Source organism: Meleagris gallopavo, chromosome 3, assembly GCF_905368555.1.
Source record: "Meleagris gallopavo chromosome 3, MGAL_WU_HG_1.1, whole genome shotgun sequence".
NCBI lineage: Eukaryota > Metazoa > Chordata > Aves > Galliformes > Phasianidae > Meleagris > Meleagris gallopavo.
In genome coordinates this window covers 49,997,634-50,021,385 of record NC_139406.1, presented here as the reverse complement: position 1 = coordinate 50,021,385, position 23,752 = coordinate 49,997,634, and the positions used below count along the sequence as shown (strand labels likewise).

General features: G+C 39.9%; 1 protein-coding gene across 5 annotated transcripts in view; it reads left to right on the top strand.

The window, feature by feature from the left end:
• The window catches only part of CHST9 (carbohydrate sulfotransferase 9), an 88,261-nt gene extending 69,530 nt beyond the window's left edge, over positions 1-18,731 (top strand). For 4 of the 5 annotated variants that reach the window (XM_085220934.1, XM_085220933.1, XM_085220932.1 and 1 more), the window contains exons 4-6: positions 1,211-1,248; positions 8,172-8,327; positions 17,204-18,731. In XM_085220934.1, coding sequence (XP_085077060.1) covers positions 1,211-1,248; positions 8,172-8,327; positions 17,204-18,301 — 1,292 coding nt within the window. In that variant the 3' untranslated portion in view covers positions 18,302-18,731. The remainder of the gene's footprint in view (positions 1-1,210; positions 1,249-8,171; positions 8,328-17,203) is intronic. The other variant, XM_010708851.4, reaches the window with a different exon arrangement.
• The last annotated feature ends 5,021 nt before the right edge of the window (positions 18,732-23,752 follow it).

Here is a 23,752-nt window from a genome sequence, read left to right as displayed (position 1 = left end):
GGAAATAATTATCATGACAATCTTACAACATAGCCTGAAGTAATTATTTCTATCTGAGTTATCTGTATTGCTTTCCTTGAAAATAGGAGAATTCTCAGCAAGCGGTAGTGAAGAACGTTTTCCTTTAGATATGAGTGTGTTTTAATACTTTAAATATTTTCATTTCATTTTAAAGCTTCTGTCTTGTGCCAGACACATCAGCGCAAGGAAATTCTGTTGAAATGGAACATCGTTTCTCGTGCTGAAGGAGGCAGCCATCCGAGTTAGGCGGAAACAGACTCCTCTGGCAGTTAATTGTGTTACTAATGTGTTGTAAACAGTGTCCTGTCATTATTACTTAAAAACAAACAAAAACTACTCTGGTGGGTACATGTGACTTAGCTGGATGGGTCAGTGTGAAATTCCTGACTTTTCCCAATTCATGTGGATGGTCTCCTATAGCAGAGGGAAAGTAATTGATACCAGCTGCCTTTTTGACAGCTAGTGCATGGGAACAGTAAATTAAGCAAAATCACTGTCCCTTTTGACCTGAAAGGAAAGAATAGGTCTGAGATGTCATTGCTGCTGGGGTCACAGATGGCTGTAGGAGAGCAATGTTCTGTCTTCTGTTTGCTCACATCTTCAGGAGCACACTGAAGAATGTTGCAGAAGGCCAGCATAAGTGGGCAAGAACATAATTCAGCTCACTGCTTTGTGGATATTATCAGAAGAGGATTTCTCCCTTCAGCCAGCTGGTGCCTAACCTCAGTCATGACACAGGCACGTAATTTTATCTTAGGTTAACAACAGAAGCTGCTTTTCTCCTCTGATGCTCAAATCCTGAGCTGGATGCTGCCAGTCTCTCAGACATGTATACGTGCAGTAGTGCATCTCACAGTGTTAATTAAGATATTTCATAGCATGTGTTTGGAATTTATTGTCTTCACTTTGTATGTTGTAATTCCATGTAGGGTACAGGATTAGCAAAATTGGATACCTGCATCAGTCTCATTTTTATGACATTTTGATCACGAGGAGCTTGTTTTTTCCTTTGACTTAAGATGGATTTCCATTTAGAAGTTACAAGTTGTTTGTACATGTTAAACTCTATTTCTTAATTATAACATTCAATTTTTTTTCCTTTGTTGTTTCTGACTACAGTGTTTCTTGCGTGAGTATGTTATCATATTCATTAAAATATGTCAGACTAATTATTTTCTTTGTCTTTCAGTGTCTGGAGAAAAATTGCAGCAACAGATAACTATGCAGGTACTTTGACACTTCTGTATTTTTTGTCACTTAATTTTTTTCATGTGGAAGAATTGTAGGAATTACAAAGAGGAGAACTTCACAGGACAGTCTGATATTAACTACATAGGTATGTTAGGGATTATGGATCAGACAATTTCCTGACTGCAGAGATGTCACATTCATAAGAGTAGCAATCTTTTCTTATTTAAACCTAAGCGTTACCATTTAAGCAGTTCACTGCATCTACTTATTGTATTAATGGTGAGCTCAGAGGCGATAGATAATTTGTCCACTATTGTCAAATTTTGTAGCACACTTTTTTTTGTTTTGTTTTGTTTTTTTTCAAATAAGCAATAGTTTGCTAATGTTCCTTAAAAAAAAAAAAAAAAAAAAGCCAGAAAACTATTGGTATGAAATTTGTTGCATGTAAATGGTGTCTTTGTTCAGGTTTTCATTTCTGCTGTGAATTTGCCTGAGGCCTCACTAAACTGTGAAAGTATTTGGGGAGGTGGTTTTTATCTTGTCCTTCTTATTGCATCAGACGGGACTAACTGTTTAGAAGATCATTATTATATATCATTTAGTGTCTCAGCATCATGAAAAGGATATAAGAAACTATACTGAAGTTAAATTTCCCTGCACCATGTTGAGAGTAGGGAAGATAGCTTTCCTAAAGAATATGCTCTTGGAAGGACTTGACTTGTAAAGAAAGGACGTGTTACAATTTCACAGGTCCATGTCCTTTTAATGAATGCTGTTATCTGAATGCTATATAAATGGGTATTTGTATTGTTTGCGAGATTTATTTATAAGTCCCTTAAAAAGCAATCACTAAAACGTTGGTATATGTGCAATAGCCCTCCGTTAAGTAATCTTCCTTCCGAGCCATCAGTTGAGGCATTGGCATCATGCCTGGCTATTATCTGATGATCTAGGTGGAGGACTAGCCCATTAGGTGACTGACCATCCAAGGTAGCTGTGCACATCTTCGCTTTGACAGTGCTCCCCCGCCATGGCACAGCACTGAGCAAATGTTACTCACTTGCAGTGTCTTGAGCTGGCATGGCTCCTGACCCAGTAAGGACCTGCCAATCTGGAAGCCTGTGGGAAGCCTAGTCCTGCAACATCAAATAATAACCATAGTTTTGTTCCATCAGAGCTGTTGGAAGCTGCCTGTTGTCTCAAATAATTAAAGAGTGAACATACTTAGCCCCAAACTTAGCATTCCATCAGGAAGAGAGTAATCTTTGTTTTTTTTCCCCAAATAAATGTAAAAATGTTCTGAAAGTTAATGGAAGTTGTGTGCTTTGGCTGGGAGTTTATATCCTAAAACAAGTCTAATTAACGTTCATAAACTAAATTGCATTTGAAAATTAGCCTGAAATGCCTTGTGAAAACACTTTGGGATGTCCTTATTGGCCAGAAGGGGGGGCAGTTGTATTTTTAAAACACAACTTGAGGCAACGTTGACAGGGTTGTGGTTGGCTGTCTGGAGATCTAACTCTGTACTATTTGTGACAGAATCAGCTTAGTTAAGGGCATTGACCTTCCCTGAGGAAGAGTGGATTGTGATAAAAAGGATGGTTGTTGAAGTTGCAAAAGGTGGACTAGGTCCCATGCTTTGTGTACCTGATCTCAGTCTTCTTCTGCATGCCACTGCCTTCTCCTCAAACTGCTGAGCCACTCTGTGCAGTTTGCAAACAAACATCTAATTTTTCAGTAAAATTCCATTACTGTCATATGTGAAGACTATACCCAAATAAAGATATAAAAAGTTGATCTGTGGACAAATGGTAGACGTTAATTTTTAAATGGATACCAGTGGAGTTGGTGATGCTTAATTCCAAACTTCCTTTGAACTTCCAGGAAATGGAAGAATGTTTTAGAAAACCATTTTATTTCCACGTCTCTAACTTTGAATGCCATTGCAGAAGCACTGCATGTATGATTTGAATTAATATTGTTTCAATAAAAAGGTTTAAATTAAAGTTGATCTTAATGGAGTACCTCCCCTGAGAAGGTTCTTTTTATTCCCTGCACTGAACTAGATATTTCATATGCAGATAAGGTACTTTCCCAGCTTAAAGTTTTGTAGTTGTCTTTCATGCCAGTAAAGCAGCACTGAGTTAAACTGGCTGCCAGAAATCTCAGTGAGGTTCTGCAAAAGATGAATGATGTTACAACTCAACAGAGCAGGAGTGCGAAGGGGCAAGTGGTGGGAGATGTCTTGTTGAGAACTGAGTGAAACAGGGTAAGGATGGAAATGGATAAAGATGGGGGTTTGGGACTTCAGACATCTTAAAGACCACTGCTTTTTCTTCGTGGTTCTTAGCTCCTTCTATAAACAAGTTTGGAAAAATACTCTATAAACATATTATGATGACAGTATCTGCTTCCAAACCCCACTGTCCACAATTACCAGTTTTACTGTCTTCTGTTTGCTTTCATCTTGAGCTATTTGTTGGTTTTCCATGAGCACCCTTTTGTGGTTTAAATGTTGCATGTTCGTGTAACAGCAGTAGTCACTTACTGCCCTACCTGAGCAGGGTCATCCAGTCTTTGTAACTACCTTTGCAACTTCAGGGTAAATCCTGGCAGCAATCTACAGCCAGATTAACTGTAACATGTTAACTACTGCTACAGGAAATGCAAGGAAGCAAGAACAGGCTTCTAACTGTGTGAGCATCTCAGCTATAAAAGGCATTGCAGACTGCCAGTCAAAGTGTGTCTGAAGGCAGCGCTTTGTTTCATCCTTACCGCTCAGATCGCTCTGCGTTGTGGTCTTCCTTTATACTTCTACGTGTGGTTTTGCCTAGTGCTTCCTAGAAGCTCTGGAGTACTATCAGTATTCATACTTGCATTTTGAAGCTGAAGTTGTTTGTGTGGTCAGACTTCTGGGTAAAAATTTCAGCTGTTTGTCTCTTTTGTGGTGAAATTGTTGGTTGGGTCAGGAGGCTGTTGGAAGAGCTTCATAATATGTCCTATCATTTTTGTCCCTTAAGAGCTCTTTCCTCAAAGCGAACTGTCTTGCATGTTGTATCATTCTCTTAATCTTTGAACATCTCTGTCACAGAGAATTTCCCATTCTATACATGGGGAGATACAATATCACAGAAAGTGCTGTAATGTAGCAGTGTACCTGATAGACCTAGGCTTGAATGAGGAGTAACTGTACATCTGCCAAAGTAAAAAACAAAAAAACAAAAAAACAAAAAAACTTCTCTTAAATGTCAGTATAAGATTATTGTGCAGATCATGTTGGAGAATGACGTGTGCATTCTTCAGGTCTCAGGTAGCAATGTGGTGTAATAAACTCCTGTCAAGATGGAAAAAGACAGTTCACTCCAGTTTCTTTTCCTTATTCAGTGCTGTGGTCTACTGTGGTACTCTTCCGTCTCTTCTTCACCCCCTTAGATGACCTAGCTAGGATAAGCTTAATCTATGTACAGTGGCTTCCAAGTACAGGTTCTCTCCTGCTTTGACATCGTATTCCTCATTGTTACTTTGTTCCTCCAAAATTAGGATGTTGAAAGGATTCAAAAGAACTACGGCATTTTATCCCACTAAACAAGGGGAATGCTTCCATATTCTTTATAGAATTTCATAATAGTTGAGGCTGGAAGGTATCTCTGGTGGTCATCTGATCCAACCCCCCCTTACTCAAAGCAGGGTTAGCACGAGCAGGTTGCCCAGAACAATGTCTGTGTTTTGAGTATTTCCAAGAATGGAGACTGCACAGCCTCTTTGAGAATCTGTCTGTGTTCAGTACCCTTGCAGAGGAAAAGCATTTTTTTTTAAATGCAAGTGAAATTTCCTGTGCTATAATCACTGCCCACTGACTTGTTTCTTGTCCACCTTGTGTTTTCCTCATCAGTGGGAGGAGCCTGGCTCCATCTTGATTATATCCTTGTTTCTTTTTTACTGAGGAGCACAGAACTGAACCCTATACTCCAGATGTCTTTCCAGGGTTGAGCAAAATGGAAGAATCGCCTCCCCCAGTCTGCTTGCAATGCACTGCCTAATGCTGCGCAGGATGCTGTTGACATTCTTTGCCATGAAGGCACACTGCTGGCTCATAATCAGGACCAAAACCCCCAGGTCCTATTCCAGGCAGTCAGCCTCCAGCCTGTAATAGGGCACAGAGTTCATAAAATCATAGAATTGCTTAGGTTGGAAAAAACCTTAAGGATCATCAAGTCCAGCCACAACCTAACCAAACTACCCTAACTCTAACAACCCTCTGCTAAATCATGTCCCTGAGCACCACATCCAAACGGTTTTTAAACACATCCAGGGATGGTGACTCAACCACCTCCCTGGAGAGCCTATTCCAGTGCTTAACAACCCTTTCTGTAAGGAAATTTTTCTTGATATTCAACCTAAACCTCTCCTGGTGCTTAAGGCCATTTCCCCTCATCCTGTTCCCAGTGGGAAGAGACCAACCCTGCCCTCGCTGCAATCACCTTTCAGGTATTTGAAGAGAGCAGCAAGGTCTCCTCCTCAGCCTCCTCTTCCCCAAACTAAACAGCCCTGGGGTTGTTCTCCCCAGGAGGTGCACTTTGTGTTTCCTATTGCTGAATTTCATGAGGTTCTATTTAACCACTTTCACAAGTATGTTGAGGTCTCCATGAATGGCAGCACAACCCTCTGGTGATACCTAGTATGTGATCAGATACAAAAGCTGAATAGGGAAAGTTGTTCAGGTTTGCAGTGCACTTAATGCTTTTTTTCTTCCAAGCTGATTGGATCTGATTCTGATACCAGTATCTTCAAGTTCAGATAACACAATAATCATTCAGTTATGAAGTATTGCGTAGTACTGAAATGGTGAATCTCAGAAAAATAAGAGAAGAATGTAACTCAAACAAGAACAGCAGATACTTTTATTTGAGAACGTTTTCAGTATACTTTTAGAGGAAAACATTCTATGACTCTTGGGCTGTATAAACAGGAATATATATGCAGCATGTGTAGATAAGAATATATTTTATTGAGGATGATTCTTGTGATAAAAGCAAGGATTAGACTATGCAGCAGGCTAAGACTTTGAACACTGAGCACAAGTAATGAACAAAGTGACATGAGATTTGAGGAATGAAAGGCAGAACGGCTGAGAAGTTGGGTTGCAATCCTGACTCTCAGCTTTCTGGCAGTCCCCTCTCACTCTGTAAAATGGCATGTTTTTTTTTTTACCAGTGTTAATCAGAAATTGGAAATCACAATATTCACATGGGGTAGGCAATTATTATCTTTCCTTGTTTTGCAGACATTGAAAAATGAAGTGTGAAGGTCAAAAACTTTCTCCAAGTTACAAACCAAACACTGTGGTTCTGGCCCATGCATCTGCCCTTAATTGCAGCACAGTCCTTTCTAATCATTCTTCTGCTTGAAAGAAGGACAGTGGTTGAACTAGTTAGTGTTTTGATGATCTGTAACACTGCTGACACGCATACCAAGAGGACAGCTAGACCAAAAAACTTCCACAGAATAAACAAGAGTATTTTCTCTTACCTGTGATAAACACAAATTTGTTCCTGTGAAAATAGGAACTTTAGTGTCAAGAGGGAGTATGCAGCAAATAATTCCCTTTGTAAATTCATAGCCTATTTTGTTCCACAGTAATTTATGATTGTAATCAATTCTCAAGTATTAATGGTTATTTTTGTAAAATTGAACACATGAATTTATTTAAAAGTGTATGAATGTAGACAAATACAGATTTGAGATATCTGTCAATGTAGAGTGCTATACACATTTATATTTATTTTTTGTTTACCAATAAAGTCATCTAATTTGAATAAAATGATAATTGTGATTGAATAGAGAGTGTTTTAAGACCTCTAGAGATCTTACCATCTTTTTCAAAGCAATTTTGGGGAAATTGAATTCTTCATGCCTGAATATACATTAATATTCTTTGACTGAACCTAGTTTCATTTGAAACCTTTCTTACTGTTTCTAAAAGAGCACAATGTCTTGTTTATGTTGGAAGATAAGTGTGTTTACCTGCAGACAAGATGGAAATGGATTCTGTTTACCAGCAAAAAAATCCCTGTGGATCTTACCACAGCCACTAATGTGAGAAATATTGCCATGTATGCAGAAGTAAAGCACTACATTACAGGCTTTTTTTTTCTTCTTTTTTTTTTTCTTCTTTTTTCTTCTTTTTTTTTTTTTTTTTTTTTTTGGTCTGTGGTGAAGGAGTACACTTGTTTATTCATCTTCATTTTTACATGTCTCTGCTTGTAAATGCCCCTAGTTCCATGGGGAGACCTCTCCAATCACACTGCCAGGCTTTCTCCTTGTCAATCCTCCTGAGATAAGGCTTGAAAACAAGGCCAATTTTAGCTAACTTTGACATAGTAACAAAAGAAGAGGGGAAAATTTGTCCTTTCTGAAGGAAAGACAGAAGGCCGTATCCCATATCTGTTTCTTGAGAGGGCAGAGGGTTGGCCAGCAAGCAGGAATACAGCTGGTGAACCACTGTATTCACACTGACCACTTCTACCAGTTGGAAATAGGCAGAAAGTGCAAGTGTTGGCCTGGGAGAGAAATGTGACTGAAACCCCTGCAGAACTAGGCCACTGCTTGTCTTGCTGCTTATGAGAATGGCTTGGTGAGCAGCTTGCTTGTAGCTTGATGTCTGCAGCTAAAGTAATTCCCTTAAGTAATTGGGGGAAATGATTTGGTTCCCAACTTGAAGCCTTTTGGGCTTACAGTCACATTGTTTCACAGTATACGCTCCCTTTATTGTTCCAAATATCTCAATAGGCATCCAAACTCTGCATTTGGCTACTCAAAACAAACATCTAAGCAACTCTTAGTAAGTAGCTGTCTTCACAGTAGCTGGTGGGGGGCAGGTTAAGAAGGAAACTGATGTACTGAAATTGTACCATCAAGTCCAGGTCTTCAGTAACTTCTGCTCATTCATCACCTTACAGGTAGCTGTGCCCTGTAGGATTGTTGCTCTGTGGGTGCAGATGTGCCCCAGTGTTGGCAGCACTGAGCCAGCCTGTTCACGTATATTAGTGTGGTGGGAACCCAGAAATGACCAACTTGTTGGGAAAACTCACACCTGCCAGATTGTACTGCATGAGGTATGAGTATACTGAGAGATCTTAAAATGCTGTTGGGATATCTGTGAAAACTGAGTCAGTGATGCTGGAGATAAGGAAGTCCATGCTCTGTCTTCTGTTTAAAGCACAGAACTTCTGCTACCTTTAAGACCTCCATTGTATCCCTCCTGTAGATAAAAGTAAACTATAGAGGGAAGCTTACCTACCTGATGATTACTGCACTTCTTGGAGCCGATATTTTGGTCTGATCTTGCAGATTTAATAAACCTCTGCAGTTAATGCCCAGCAGTTAGATCAGCTTCTGGAGAATTACGTAGTGAATCTGTTCATAGAGGTGGTGCCCAGGAAAATCAGATTTTCCTGATGCAGTGTTGGTGCTGGTCACCAAGTGCCAGGACAAGGACCCTAATTCCTCTGGATTAACAGATGTTGATATCTAGCCTCCAGTGTTAACTCCTTTATTTTAAACAACAGATACTGTTTAAAATATCAAGTGTACTCAAAATTCCTATCTGACTTGAGCTGTGAATGAGCAAGAGACATTATTTATTTTTCTCTTTGTAAAATGACTCTATATATGAGTTATCTTGTACTTGGAAGTAATGACTTTTAGGATTACATGTCAACAGAGGATACTGTTTAGATTACTTGTCTTGCTTCTGTGCTTTAAATTATGAGAAACTAGGTACAGTAATATTATTTAATGAACTTAAATAAGAGACCCATATGTAATATTTTGTGATTACCTGAAAGCGTCGTCGTCAAATTTAAACTTTCCATATGCTAATATTAAACCTTCCAGCCAGTGAAACCCTAAAGTATTTTTTATAATGTTCTTCTTCATTGAACAAGTATTATTTTAGTCTGAGTCAATTCTGAATTTCAGGTTATTTAAGCTGCTTTAGCACAACATCGTTCTTTCTGGTCACTGACTGCAGTGGCTGATTTAGGTTTTATTAAGAGGACACACAGGAGGAGGACTGAGCTAAGAATTAAATACTGGTTGAACACACTGAACAACCTGTTCCCAAAGTGAATGTGACTGCATAGGAATGTGTTAAGGCTAAATATGGTGATGGAAATGGTCTGTGATCTGAAATTTGTCTTTTAATAGCAGTGCATTTTAGCTACACAACTAGAGAGAAGCACTCCATGCAAATTAAGTGCAGCCCCTGTCTAAATACAGGCAGTCTGGGTTTTAACATCTTTACTTATTTACAAGTCTGTAAATTACTCTGTGAAGGACAAGTCCCATTAAACTGTTGTCAGAAAGCTAGTGGAGTAGCATCAGCATTGCATTATCCAGAAAACAATTTATCATCGCCATTGATCAACCTTGACAGTGGTTTCTTTGTTATTAATAAGGTAGGGCATTTGTTTTTGTTTTCAGTACTTCTTCCAACTGTCCTGGTAAATTTTTAATCTATCACTCAAACTGTGTTAGTTTCTGATAACTATGGCATCTTAATTGGAACTTTTTCTATTAACAGTGCCTTGATCTTTCTTATCCCATTTTGAACATGTTTTAGAAAAATCACGTTTTGAATGTTAGGGTGGAAACTGGGGGGAATTAATTCCAGATTTGAACAAGAATTGGCAAGTCAAATTAGAGATTAATTTCCTTCATCCAGGCTGCTGACTATATAAATCAGCTTGTTGAAGTGGCTGGTGCAGACTGTCTTGCCTCATTAGCACAGGTGACTTTGTGCTTTCTGCACTTTGAGGCAGGGAGAGGAGGGGAGCCCAGTGCCAAGCCTGCAGTATCTCGTAGGCTTCTTCGACACAGACAAATGGGTTCCTTCTGTCCCCTTACTAAGAAGGGAAAGAATTACTACTGTTGCCCTGATAATGCTGCTGTTTATCTTGCCTTTCTAGGCCTCTCTTCTTTCCCAATGACCCATGGGTCTGGGTTGTTTTCCAAAACTAGCTCTAGGCTAGTGGTTCTCTCCACATTTTTTCCACACCAACTCAGTATAAGGAAGATGGTCAAGATGCAGGATGATGTCCAGAGAAAGGCAAGGAAGCTGAACACATGCCTTATGAGGAGCGACTGAAGGAACTGGGATAGGTCAGTTTGGAGAAGTGAAGACTTGAGGGAGACCTTATCGCTCTTTACAGTTTCCTGAAATTAGGCTGTAGTGTTGTTAGGGTCTATCTCTTCTCCCATGTGACAGCAGTAGGATGAGAGGGAGTGAGCTCAAGTTGTGCAGGGGAAGTTCAAGTTGGATATTTGGAAAAATTTCTTCTCAGAAAGGGTGGTGAGGTGTTGGAACAGGCTGCCCAAGAAGTCACCGTCCCTGGAGGTATTCAAGAACAGGATAGATGTGACACTGAGGGACATGGCTAGTGGTCGTGGTGGTGATGGGCTGATGGATGAAGTAGATGATCTTAGAGGTCTTTTCCAGCCTTAGCGATTCTGTGATTCAGCAACATTGGGCCATACTACATTTAAAACTAAAGCAAAACAAACAATCAACAGTAACAAAACACAACCGAACAGAACCAAACACAAAGTAATTAAGAAAGAAAGAAAAAAAAAGCCTCTTTCCCTCTTACCTTTTCTTTCTCACTCACTTTGTCTGTGCCCTTGGCATAACTCTCAGTCACGCTGCAGTGAGATGCCTAGCTTTCTGCTGATAGATTCAAGGGGCAATAGTCACTGATTCACAAAACTGTTCTGTAGAGCAGCACTCAAAATGTCTGGTATCTGTTAATTAAAACTTACCTGCAGTATTTTTTTTTTCTTACTTTAATAAGCTTTTCTTGTTTGTGTCTGGTGTTGTGTTCACAAGTACCTCCCTTGAACCTGATTGTGTTTCATCTACAAAATACAAAGTTTGCCTCTCCATTAGTCTCTGCAGGAAACTCTGAGCACCTCATGTATTCATTTTTTTAATTTATTTTCCCCCAAGCTAATTTAGTAATATCAATGGTGTTTTGTACAAGTAAGTTTAGGAGTATATATCTCTTAGGAATATGTTGTATCTACTGTTATTGACTGCCAGGCTTGCAACTAGTGACTCTACATAAGAAATATTCCTAGACCATAACCCAGGGGAAACATTAAGCCTGCTGCTACTTTTTTTGATCTTTTGAGAATTTCAGGGGTGGAAAGAACTGTGAAAAGTTCAAAGTACAGTTGTTTCATTCCATAATGGAATTGCATATAAACCACATAGCAACATTATACATCTCTGACAGAAGTACTTCCACTGTACTTGCACTGTTCACAAGGAATACCTCTGGTTGCGAGGAATGTAGTGAACTGCCTGAAATGAGTAAGACAAAAACATGCAGTGGAGTAACTGCAAAGAGAGAAGTTACTGGTGCCTGTCTCCGGAGCAGCTGTTTTAAGCATAAGTGATGAATCCTAGGGTTTATCTGCATTGCACAGAAGGTAAAACACCTCATCAGAGTTACCTATCACTATGGCCAGTGTCTTCATTGGGAAATCATGTAGGACTTTGTTTACAATGTTAAACTATGCAGCTTCTACGATATGAGAAAGTTGTAAGCATATTTACTTATTAGCTGTGTTAGCATTGCAGCAGAGGAATCTGATCGCTCTGAATTATGCTTTGCAAATCCTTTTCTAACACACACCAAAAAAAAAGCTGAGAATGTTCCATTCTTCTGGCAAGCTTAAGGAGACTTGCACGTACATGAGTATAGCAAATATATACTTATACACGTTTTTACACATAAAGTATTAATGGTTCCGGGCTTCACTGGCATACTGGAGATTGAATCATTCCAAATTTTTACAGAATCACAGAATTGCAGGGGTTAGAATGGATCTCAAGAAATCATCGAGGCCAAACCCCCTGCTAAAGTCAGTACCCTACAGCAGGTTGCATAGGTAGGTGTCCAAATGGGTCTTGAATATCTCCATAGAAGGAGACTCCACAACCTCTCTGGGCAGCCTGTTCCAGTGCTCTATCACCCTTACTGTGAAGAAGATCTTCCATATGTTGTACAGAAATTCCTATATTCAAGTTTTAGGCCATTACTCCTTCTCCCATCCCTATGCAACACTGAGAAGAGTCTGACCTCATCCATTTGCCTCCCATCTCCCTCTAGGCATTTATAAACATTTATCAGATCCTCTCTCGGTCTTCTTTTCCCCAGGCTGAACAGACACTCATGTTTTCCTTATATTTCAAATAGAATTTGAATCATCTGTTATAATTCTGGAAAAATCCTTCCTAACTGTTCAATTAGGTGGAAGGTTTGTTAGTTTAAACCTTAATCTAATTTACTTAAAATATGTATGACCTTTTCAAAGACTCACACCCACCTCCAATCCAAGTAAGAGGATATTTCTTTGAAGTCCTTTGGTACTGAAGCTGCCTGCATCTAAAGACCTAGATCAAGAAGGTGTTCTCCCTGTGCTCACTTATCAGGGAATCACAGAGTAAATTTAAAAAAAATGAGATGTCTCAGACAAGACTCTTTCTGCATCTGCTTTCTACATAGAAAGAAACACAATAGAATAGATTCTTCCTTTGTTCTCTGTCTTATGTTTTCTGTTAGGATCACTTAATTTTATTACTCTTGTTAGTAAAAATAAGATCCAGCACTAAAACGTTTAGGAAACACTGCATTGTCTGCACTACAGGCCATTAAATCTTTGCAAATCAGCCCTGGAATATCATCCTTTTCAATACATTATTATCTTTTTTGCATGGCAGGATGCTCTAATTGCGAACTGTCTAGATGAGATCCCACAAGTGCATTGTAAAACCACTACAAAGCGTAATTGGATGAGTCTTAAGCATTCTTGGCAGTAGTCAGTCTTTTCTACCTCAGTGGCTTGTGAAGGTATTAAAGGAAAGGACAATTTTGATGTGTGTAAGAGAAAGAATTGGCTACTTATTTTTACAGCGAGGAAAATCATTTTGTTGATAGAGGAGAGGAAGGGAATCTTTAGCAACAAAAATGGCAGAACAAATCCATTAATGACCTAAAAAAATGCCTTATGTTTCAGCAGCTTCACTAGTTTGCCTGCCAGTAGCCAAGCATTAAACTAACACTCTTAATAAATTCCTTTTTTCTTTGTATTCGAAAGAATACAAATTTTAAATCTATCTTCTGCTTCTGCCCAACTAAAGCGAGACAGATGTCATGTGCATACTCATCTAAATTAGACTCCTGGCCATTTCTTAACTTTCTTCTAAATGTGTTAATGCAAACAAAGGAGGCAGCACTCCTTTGTCAAGGGTGCACTGGATTTTAATTCTTGGATGAAATATGTGCAGCTTGCTGCACAAAATGTCAAATGTCTCAAGTCAAACACGCTTCTATCCAAGGTGACCATTGTGTTCATTTCCCATGCCAAGTAATTGGTTCCCAAGCTTAGCTTTTCTTTAGAAAGCCATGAGTGGCCATCCCTGCATTTGAACACGTGGCTGGAAGAGTTTGGTAGGACCATTTGTATTGGAAGGTCTGGAGCCAGATTTAGTAACTGCTAGAGGATTATCTGATTGTTGCCTGTTGGTTCACGCGGGTTTCAAAATGGTGATGCCCATCAGTTGTGGGCTGCTGCACTGCTGCACTGTTAAGAAGGTAAATATAATAGCCATATTTTCTTTTTTTTTTTTTTTTTAATGGTTATTGGTTTGGAATTTTCTTATGTTCACATTCCTTCTTCAAAATAAAGTCAGCACAGCATGGGGAAGTTCAGATCTCTACAGTGTCAGAAAATGAGCGCTGAAAAAACCACTGGTGCCAGGAGTAAGACAAAGAAAGCACCTAACTTCATGTAAGCCTGGTATTACAAAACATTAAAATCCTTTCCCAGCATTTTAGAGCTGTATTAGGTAGTTTTGCTTATTCAACATCTAGCTGAACAGGTAGTTTCCCAAAAAACTTTCTATTTAGATGTCTCTCATCAAATGCAAAGCCTTATCCAACTCTTCATTCATCTTACCCTTGCAGGTTACTAGCCTAGTTACTCAGGCAAATGTATAAACAGTTCTTGTTTTTTTTTATTTTTCAGTTGTAACAATTGGCAGTGGAACAGCTATGCATGCCTTTGAAAATTACCATTATCTGCTATCTGTTCCCATTCTTAAATATAGCAAGTTAGAGTTGGCATTTACTGCAAGCACACAACCCTTATGAAGCTTATAAAAACATTTATTAGTCACTACTGTTGTATTCACTTTGGGAAATGTATCTGAATGAGAAGGGAAAGTGGAGAGGGGAAGCAAATAACAGTATTTTACCTACTTAGTTTTTTCCCCCCTCAGAACTTCCATTGGTTTTCCCCAGGTCCTTTTTTTTCCATCTGTTTGGGGCTTTTTTTTCCCCGATTCTTCTTTTGCCTCATCTTGCTGAGAGGGAGCCCCTTTCAAGTGACTCCCACTGTGCACGTTGTCCCTTTAGGGTGTTTCCCGAGTTTTCTCTGAATAGTTTTGCCCATCTTTCTATGAAGTCTTCTAATCCTTTGAAAAATCCTTCAGTAGAGGTTCCTACAGCTGCATTCACAGTTTCTGAGGCTGAAATACAGTCCTCTTTTGATATCTCCTCAGGTTGTTCTCTGAGGTTGGTCCTGCACCATAGGTGGGCTGTTTGAAATGGAATGAAGTCATGCCACCCACCTTTCAGTCTTTACCCTTCTATCCTGGCCTAGTGGAACCAAAGCATCTTTCATTGGCTTTGGATGACAGACTTAATTCAGGAAGCTGAACTCTCCCTTTGAAGAGTTGGGCTCATTTTAGCAACTTTAGTTTGAAATTCTGATTGTTAAGTGTCTTTGTACTGACATGTCCTCAGAAATAGACTGCTAAACTAGGATTACATAGCATAGGAAGTCATGATGTACTTCTGCCTTCTCCTGAATTTTCTCTGCATTGGGGTACCACAGTCCAGTCACAGTTTTAGAGGACTGTCTTCTGTTTTATAAAATACCCTAGATCTGCACTGATTAATTTAAGACCTTTGATTACTTCGTTCCTGTCTCTGCTGAGCCCAGTATTGAGTGCTAGATTTCTCTGTAGCACATATTTTTCATTTTCATCTTTTAAAGTTACTTATAAGGTTAAAAAATTCAAATAGTTTGTAGGTCTCTGGTTCTACAGTAGCATTTGTAAGTTATCATTGTCATCTCCTCTCTTAGTACCAGCACTACCTTCTGTTATTATACATCAACCGCACACCTGAACTCTTTCTATCCTAGAGCAGAAGGGATAGATCTCTAGGTACACGTGTTTCTTCTGTTTAAATAATGAAATATTAGATCACAAAAATTAGACGATATGAGAAAAATCAGATCAGGCCAAACTGAAAAAACTGTTATCCTTTTGCAAGTTTGAAAACACTGACACAGGAGAGCTCCCTTAGATGTACAGGTCCTTCATGACTCTCTTTTTTTATTGCTTTCACCAGTACAAAAATCATTTTACTCCATTCAATGAAAGCAAAGTCTGCTGGTCTGTGGCTTGTGGCAGTACCCAATGGCCTTACCCCCCAGATTAGTTTTTCTCATTGGAAATTAATATGTGTTAAGATAGGCTAACTTTTCTTCAAACTGACAGTTTTTTCTATAGGCTTTATCTCAAACTGGAATTCAAGTTGTGTTCGATGCATTACCATTTCTTACATTATTTCTCTGAATTGTTAACAGCTTTATTTGAGTTGGTCGGTGAACTTTCCTATCCTCCAATGCTCCATGCTTAGAGTCTGCTAGTCCGCAAATCAACTTTCCAGTAAATGTTTAATCACTTTATGGCATAAGAATCTTTCTGTGTGGATTTCCAAAAAAGTTAGGCCTATGAAATCACATGGTCTGTGTATGGGTGTCCATCTGGCTACCTGGTGTTTGCCATGGGATATTTAAAAATATGTTGACCAGTATCCTCCCTTTCAGAAGTGCAAAGAAACAGGCAGTTTATTGATGTCCCAGTGCTGCAGGCTTCCCTGCAGAAAGGAGGCAAAAGTGTACAAGCTATAGTAAACACAATAGAATCCACTCAAGAAGAGAGAACAAGAATAGTTAAGATGCAAAAATGTCTTCAGTCGACTTGCATGATAATTTGTAGAATTTGACCGCAAAACATAGACTTGAGCTTTGCTGTTCCTGCAGCTTGTGGATTTCATGGAAGCTGGCGACACTAGAAGAAATGTTTGGGAGGAAAGTCTCATCTTCTTACATTCTTTGCAGGGTCACTAGTTGATGTTTAGTTAGTTGGTGACATTAATGTTGATGTTTAAATAAGTCAGATGGAATAAGCTTTGAAAACACTTATTTTTTGGCTGTGACTGCAGCTAGCGGAGGTTCTGTATGTAACACTTTATCTATAAGCATGCAGTCCAATGCTTCCATGACCTATCCATAGGGATCAGGAAGAGGAACTGTTTGGAGAGTGGGTCAGCTGTCACTCTTCCCTATCCAAAGGCACTGATGTCATCTATTCAGGAGCCTTCATGTGGTTCCCCACTACCAGCACTGGCTCTGCAGCCACTGGGGGACAGAGATTCCAGCTCACACTGGTAAAAGCAGGTTCACTCAACATTTGGCTCAGTTGGCTCAGCTTAGAAAGCTGTTAGCAGCACTGTAATTCAACCAGTGCTGTCATGGAGGGTAAAGGTAATAGGCATGGAGTAGGCGGCCATCCCTGCTGGGAACATTGGCATCCCTCCATGTCTTGAAAGATTTGGTATAGGCTATTTGTTTTTGTAGGAAGACGTGCTGTGCACTGCCAAGTATGTATGTGTTCCAGTAATTACCACAGCCTGTTGCTAAACTAGATGTATTGATCAAGTGGTTCAAAATAGGGTTTGTAGTACTTAAGGCACCTTGCTTGCGCACCACTGTCTGTGCCGCTGTTGGAATGTGATAGGGCTTGGCTGTGCTGTGGCTGCATCTTAAGATCTGTTTTTTTCCATGTTTGCAGGATTTTGTGCTCCCACCTCCAGAGACACAGAGGAAAGCGGCGCAGAGCAGGCACATTCCTCCTGGACTTGGTAGGCAGGAGGTGGCCATGATGGGCAGCCGGCAATGGCAGGGTAAGGCCGACCCTTTTGGTGCAGTCGCTGTCTCCTTGGTGAGTGGACTTTCTGACCAGCAGAAGATCAGCAAGTCACCCTTCAGCCAGTTCAAAGAGGTGTATTTGCCCCCTCTGTTGCAGCCTTTGAACAAGACTTTGGTTACGGGTGACCAGTGGAAGGATGTCGATAGCATCCAGGAAAAGCGCAGGTCCTTCCTATATGAGTTCTGCAAGAAATACAACAGTATGAAGAAGTTGAGAACTCACCTGGTGCACATAGTGTCCAGAATTTATGTGGAGGATAGGCACAAGGTCCTGTACTGCGAGGTGCCAAAAGCAGGCTGCTCCAATTGGAAAAGGGTCCTCATGGTACTCAATGGACTGGCCACTTCGGTACGCAATATTTCCCATGATGATGTGCACTATGGAAAGCACCTAAGGAAACTGGACAGTTATGACCTAAGAGGAATATACACACGTTTGAACACGTACACCAAGACTATATTTGTACGTGATCCTTTGGAAAGACTGGTGTCTGCCTTCAGGGATAAGTTTGAACATCCAAATAGCTATTACCATCCAGTGTTTGGGAAGGCAATAATTAAGAAGTATAGACATAATGCAAATGAGGAGGCATTGGAAACAGGATCAGGAGTTAAGTTCAAGGAGTTTATCCAGTATCTGTTAGATTCCCATCGTCCAGTAGGAATGGACATTCACTGGGAGCAAGTCAGTAAGCTCTGCTATCCCTGCCTCATCAACTATGATTTTATAGGAAAGTTTGAAACTCTGGAAGAAGACGCCAATTACTTTTTGCAGCTGGTAGGAGCTCCAGCTGAGCTAAAGTTTCCTAGATTCAAAGACAGACATTCCTCCGATGAGAGAACAAGTGCAGAAGTAGTGAGGCAGTACTTAAAGGAATTGTCTAAGGAGGAGAGACAGCTGACCTACGACTTCTATTACTTGGATTATTTAATGTTCAATTATACATCACCAATTGTATAGCACCGGGATAGCTTCAGGCTTCTATTAGATATTTATCATGTTGGGATTTAGAACAACTACTTTGATGCTACCTCTGAAAGGAAACAGAGTAGCTGCTAAGTGGAGCTGTGTTGACTTAGTGCAGGTTTTATAAACTAAAGTGACATAAAGTTACAATAAAATGCACCAAAAAAGTAAGACCCATAAACAGCATAAATTGCAGTAAAATGCCTGAAAAAGCTGCTTTTACCATTATTGTGGAAGAGGTACCACAGCCAGATGTTACATTAGCTTACCTAAAGTACTTTTAACGGTTTAAGAAAATATCATTCAGAGTAGCAAGATTCTTTTTGGTGTGTCTGCTTCATAAATTGGTTTTGAAACTATTTTTTGAATGTATTTTTTACTTTCTGTCTCTTATTAATAAAGAAGCATTGGCCAATTTTCTAAAGATGTTTGCAGCATTCTCAGTTGTGTGAGTTGGCTGTTTGATTACCATTAGACTGTAGCTGCTTTTAGATCTGTGTGTTTTACATTGAAGGATGGTCATGAGTACAAATGCATAACACTGCAAATGACACAGCAACTCAGCTATTTAGCAGAATAAGTTTGGGTTGCAACCTGAAATCACTGTCCACTACCTTATTTTGACTGATGTACTATAGATGATGCATTACCCTTCTTTCAGAGAACTGATATGTGCATTAAAATTAACATTTTAATTTTACACTGGAGTCAACCGAATGATGAACACTGTGGCACCAGTATTTAAGATAGACTTCATATTGAGCGTTAAGGCAAATTTTTAGAGTGGTGGCTATGGGACATGGCAATGTCTGTATCAAGAAGCAGTTTCATTGCAACTGCTGTGATTGCTCTTGGTCTGCCAGTATCTGATCATCAGCCCAGGCCCTGGCGATTTGTTGCACAAATAGAGCCAGGATGTCCCAAAAAGAAAAAAAATCTCCACAAAATGGACAGAGGGAAATCAGGGGACAAGTAAGTGAAATGTCCTTTTCCTTTGTTCATGACCAGAGCTGTTGCCGTCCTTTCCTTTATCTCGTGTGTATATGGCATTATTCCTTCCACAGGAGTAATTGTGGGTTCCTGTGACCCACAAGGAGAGAGACGATTTTCCTCACTTACCTTCACTGCTTGTTTCTCCCTTAGTTTTCTCCCCAGAAGAGGAGAAAATCTATTTACTACCTTTATGGTGCTGGTGCATAGCCCAGCAGGCTCTTCCCATCTCTTCTTAAGGCAGGATGAACTGCTCTGAGAAGAAAAGATAAGAGCAGACTGGGCAGCCAAAGGCAGAGATGGTACCGGATGGGGCTACTGGCACCATGGCAAAGCCAGCCAATTCCCTGGGCTGTGCAGCAAAGACAAGAATGAAAAAGCCCACAAGCCATCAGCAGCAGGAGGCTTGGAGGGGTGCAGATGTTCAGCATCAACAAGGAGGTACATGGATGCCTTAGGGAAGTACAGTACTACTTTGTGAGCCATCATCGTGCGTAGATAGACCATGGGTGTTAACACCTGAAGTGTTTGGGATGGAACTGTCCAGATGCCTTTCTTCAGGTAAGTGCCTCAAATTCTGGTTGCTTCTCTCTTGCCATGAAGTTAGTTCTTCCGTGTCATCAGGGAAGTTGAAGAAAAAATGAATGTACACCGACCTTTTGATTTCCATATATTTGCTTTGTCTTGTCTGCTGTAGGTGTTTGTTAATTAATTACTAATTTACAGACAAAAAAGGAAAGGCTTATATGCCAATTTGTTCCCCAAACCATATGCAAATGAAAAGTTTAGCATGCTAATAAAGAATGGAGATGAATTAATGCATGTTTTGAATTATTTCTTTAATACAGAGAAATACATACTAATACATTACAAAGCACAAGCTCTTTGGAGACTTAACGTTGAGCTTGCCTCAGTGACAAGCTTTCAGCCTATCTGACCAGAGAATGAAAGAGATTTGGGGGTGGAGAGGGATGTAATTGTATTGAAAAAGCTGTACAGTCTCATAAGATTTCGTCTACTAGCTGTTCTCAGATAAAACCATTGTTTGAGTTGAGAGGGTGAAAGAAGTTATTAGCAAATGTTTGGTTTCTGCAAATGAGAGGGAAAATGACACTGATTTGCAAGCATCCATGGACATAGGCGCCAGGTCCCTGGGCTGTCATCTTGAAAATCTGGTATGGTTTGCATTTGTGATTTAAAAAGGGAGGATGCTACTTAAGACTTTTGAAGTGTGTGTGTGCACAGAAGTGTAATTGTTTCAGCTGCACTGTTGTTCTATGGCTCTAGTGAAAGTAATTCTACTTCTTTGTATGCTCAACTTCAAATTTCATAGCCCCTCACTGCACTTAAAAATTCATTTTTTGAAAATCTAACCCCGACTTTTGCAAAAAAGAGCCTCTCCACAGTCATCTTCAATGACCTAAGGGATTCAGATGATCTCAGTAGCAGAATCTAGATTGTACTTTGCCTCATTAACCACATTTTGAAAATCACCAGCCTGCTTTGCCAGGAATTAAGTTACATGATTTAAAATTAACATAAGAGTTTAGCATAATTGAAGTGGGACTGTGATATCTGACTTGTGGGATTATACAAGATGAAGGCATAATTTGCAGCATAAAAGATAACCTCTATTTTTAAACATAAATTTTAAAAGGTCGAGGTGTGAGAATGAGTTGTAGCTTAGCTTATATTTTGTGCGAATGTGAGGCAAAAAACAAAAGCTGAAGGTCATCCACTGTAACTACATAAAATCCCATCTCCAGTACTATGCACAAATGTTTTACTCAGAAAAAGAATGTACGCAAAAGCAGAATGCGATTACACTCCACAACATTCAGTGCAATTGCATATACAGTAAAGAACTTGTTTTATGGGACTCTATTATGCTAAATGCTTTTTAGTTACAAACATATCTTCATTTGAAGGTCTCGAAGGTCTTCTGTAATGCACATCAGTTGTAAGGATAAGCTGTGTCCTGTAAAGCCATCAGAGTGAGTCTGTGGCAGGGCTCAAGTGGGAGGAGAGCACTCCATTGGCTGTTTGGTCTGTTCTGAACATCACCATTGTGCTTCCCTTTTGAAGAAAAAATGTGGGGAAGATAACGTTCCATATTTGCTTTTCTTCTTGAGTGAATCAGTATTGATATGAAAATAAACTAGATTTTATAGATGCACCTTCTCCTTTTCTTGCTATTTTTGCCCAAATAATGTAACTGCATCTCTCCACGTAGGATTTGGCTTGCAGAGCCATCATTCCTGCCTCTTCCAAAGATGAGCTGTTGCTCACTGGCAGTTGGAGGTGTGCAGACACAGTGCAATCAAATGCGGCACAGCTCCCTGAAATGTCCTCTGGTGCAGCTCCCCCAAAAGGCTGAAATTATTGGAGCTACTCTTGCCTCAGGCTGGTCTATGTCAGTGATGGGTCATTGGAGATCACCACTTTAATTTTAAATGTAGTTTAAATTTAAATGAAAATTACAATATGACACTTTTCAGAAGTCTGAGAAGAAAATATTTTAATAGAGCTCTGTATTGTGTATGTGGGTTATATAAAAAAAGTCTTTGTTGTACATGCCTTCAGGCTAGCAATGCATCAGATAAGTATTTTTAACTGTTATGTTAAAACCAGTTTATCAGCCATGTAACCTGCTGTGATGCTTTCAGAACTAAATGAATCTGGCTTTGGAACCTGATGTCTGAAATCAAGCCATAAATTGTTACACTTCATAAAAAATACAGATGTACTTGTCCTGTATCTAGAAATTCATTTATAGTCCAGAGACAAGGGTTCCCGTTCCTACTAATAGGAAATGTAACTGACTCAGCAAAGGAAAGCTGCCCATAGCCAGATACATGCAACTGATCTGCTGTCTGAAATGTTAGTCTGGGGAACAGGAAGCTCAGCGGGAGACCTTGTCGCTCTCTACAGTTCCCTGAAAGGAGGTTGTAGTGAGATAGGAGTTGGCCTCTTCTTCCAGGTAACAGCAATAGAATGAGAGGTAATGGCCTGAAGTTGCTCCAGGGGAGGTTCAGGTTGGGTATTAGGAGAAATTTCTTTTCACAAATAGCAGTGAGGCAGTGGCACAGGCTGCCCAGGTAGTGGTACAGTCACCATCGCTGGAGGTATTCACAAACTGTGTGGATGTGGCATGGAGGGACATGTGTTAGTGGGTACAGTGGGTGTGGACTGATGTTTGGACTAGGTGATTTTAGAGGTCTTTTCCAACCTTAATGAATCTATGATCATATGATTCTATTTAGTTTATTGAAAATGTTTTCATTAGGTATTCATAAACGTATCTGATTGAGGAGAGAATGGCTAAGCTCTTTGCTCTGTAGCTAATTGCAGGGAGTTCTATAGATAGCTAAGATGTAGCTCTGTTTATATCTACAATGTCAGAGGTGGACTTCAGACACCTGAATTCTTCTCTGAGCTTTGTAACTTCATGTGCTTGTTGAGCAACATGTCCTGCTCTCTGCCTCGGTTTCCCCATTGGCAAAATAGGCCTGTAAAGGACGGTAATTATAAGATATGCTTTCTGCTAAAAGGCTTTGTACTCTGCGCATAAATAGCTGTGTTCTGAAGTAAGGTCTTAGTATGGAACTTATCTCATAGGATGTTCATGCCCTGTCTTTATATTTTATTTCCAATTGAGTGGAAGAAGCCAGGGACTTCCCAGTTTTGTTCCAGCCAAGAACTGCACCATTCAGCTCTGTTCTGTGCAGTTGGCAGCCTTAAGAATGCAAGCTCTGTTTCAAAACACTGTGCATCTGTCAAGCCTGCCCAGGCATTGCCTCAGCATAAAACCAGTGCCAGGTTGTCTGACCTGGGGAAAGTGCCCCTCCGGTTCCTTTGTACAGATGAGAGCAGACTGAGAATCTTGCCTCCGCATTGTATTCCAAGCCCAGCTTTGGTGCCACAGCTCTAAATAAAATGATGATCAACTTGGACACTCTGGGAGAAGCAGGAGGGAGATCTAAGTGACATTAATGGATTCCACTCATGAAGGCAAACCCCTGCCTTCTCTAAGACAGCAGAGCTGCATCACCTGGTGCCCAGGTCCGCATTACTCAGCTCCTCCTGAGGTCCTGGCAATCCTTGAGATAACCTCTGCTTTCCCAGCTCTCTGGATGTAGCTCCCACTAACAGCCAGTTTCTTGATAGCTGTATAGCAGCTACTGATAAAATGGAGACTGCATTGGTATAGAGTATGTATATTCGTCTTTAAATAGAGACACAATTAAAAAACCTGATGGAGAAGAAACAGCCTCCTTTCCTTACTAAAGAAACAAAGAAAAAAACTATCATCACTTATATATATATGCATACATATATGTTTGTATATATAATTATTGTTTCCTTTACTCTGCCTTCTCACAATTTCCTGCTGTCTTAAGTATGTCAGCACAAATAGGTGCAACCAATTGCTGATTCTCTCTCAGCTGTCAAGTG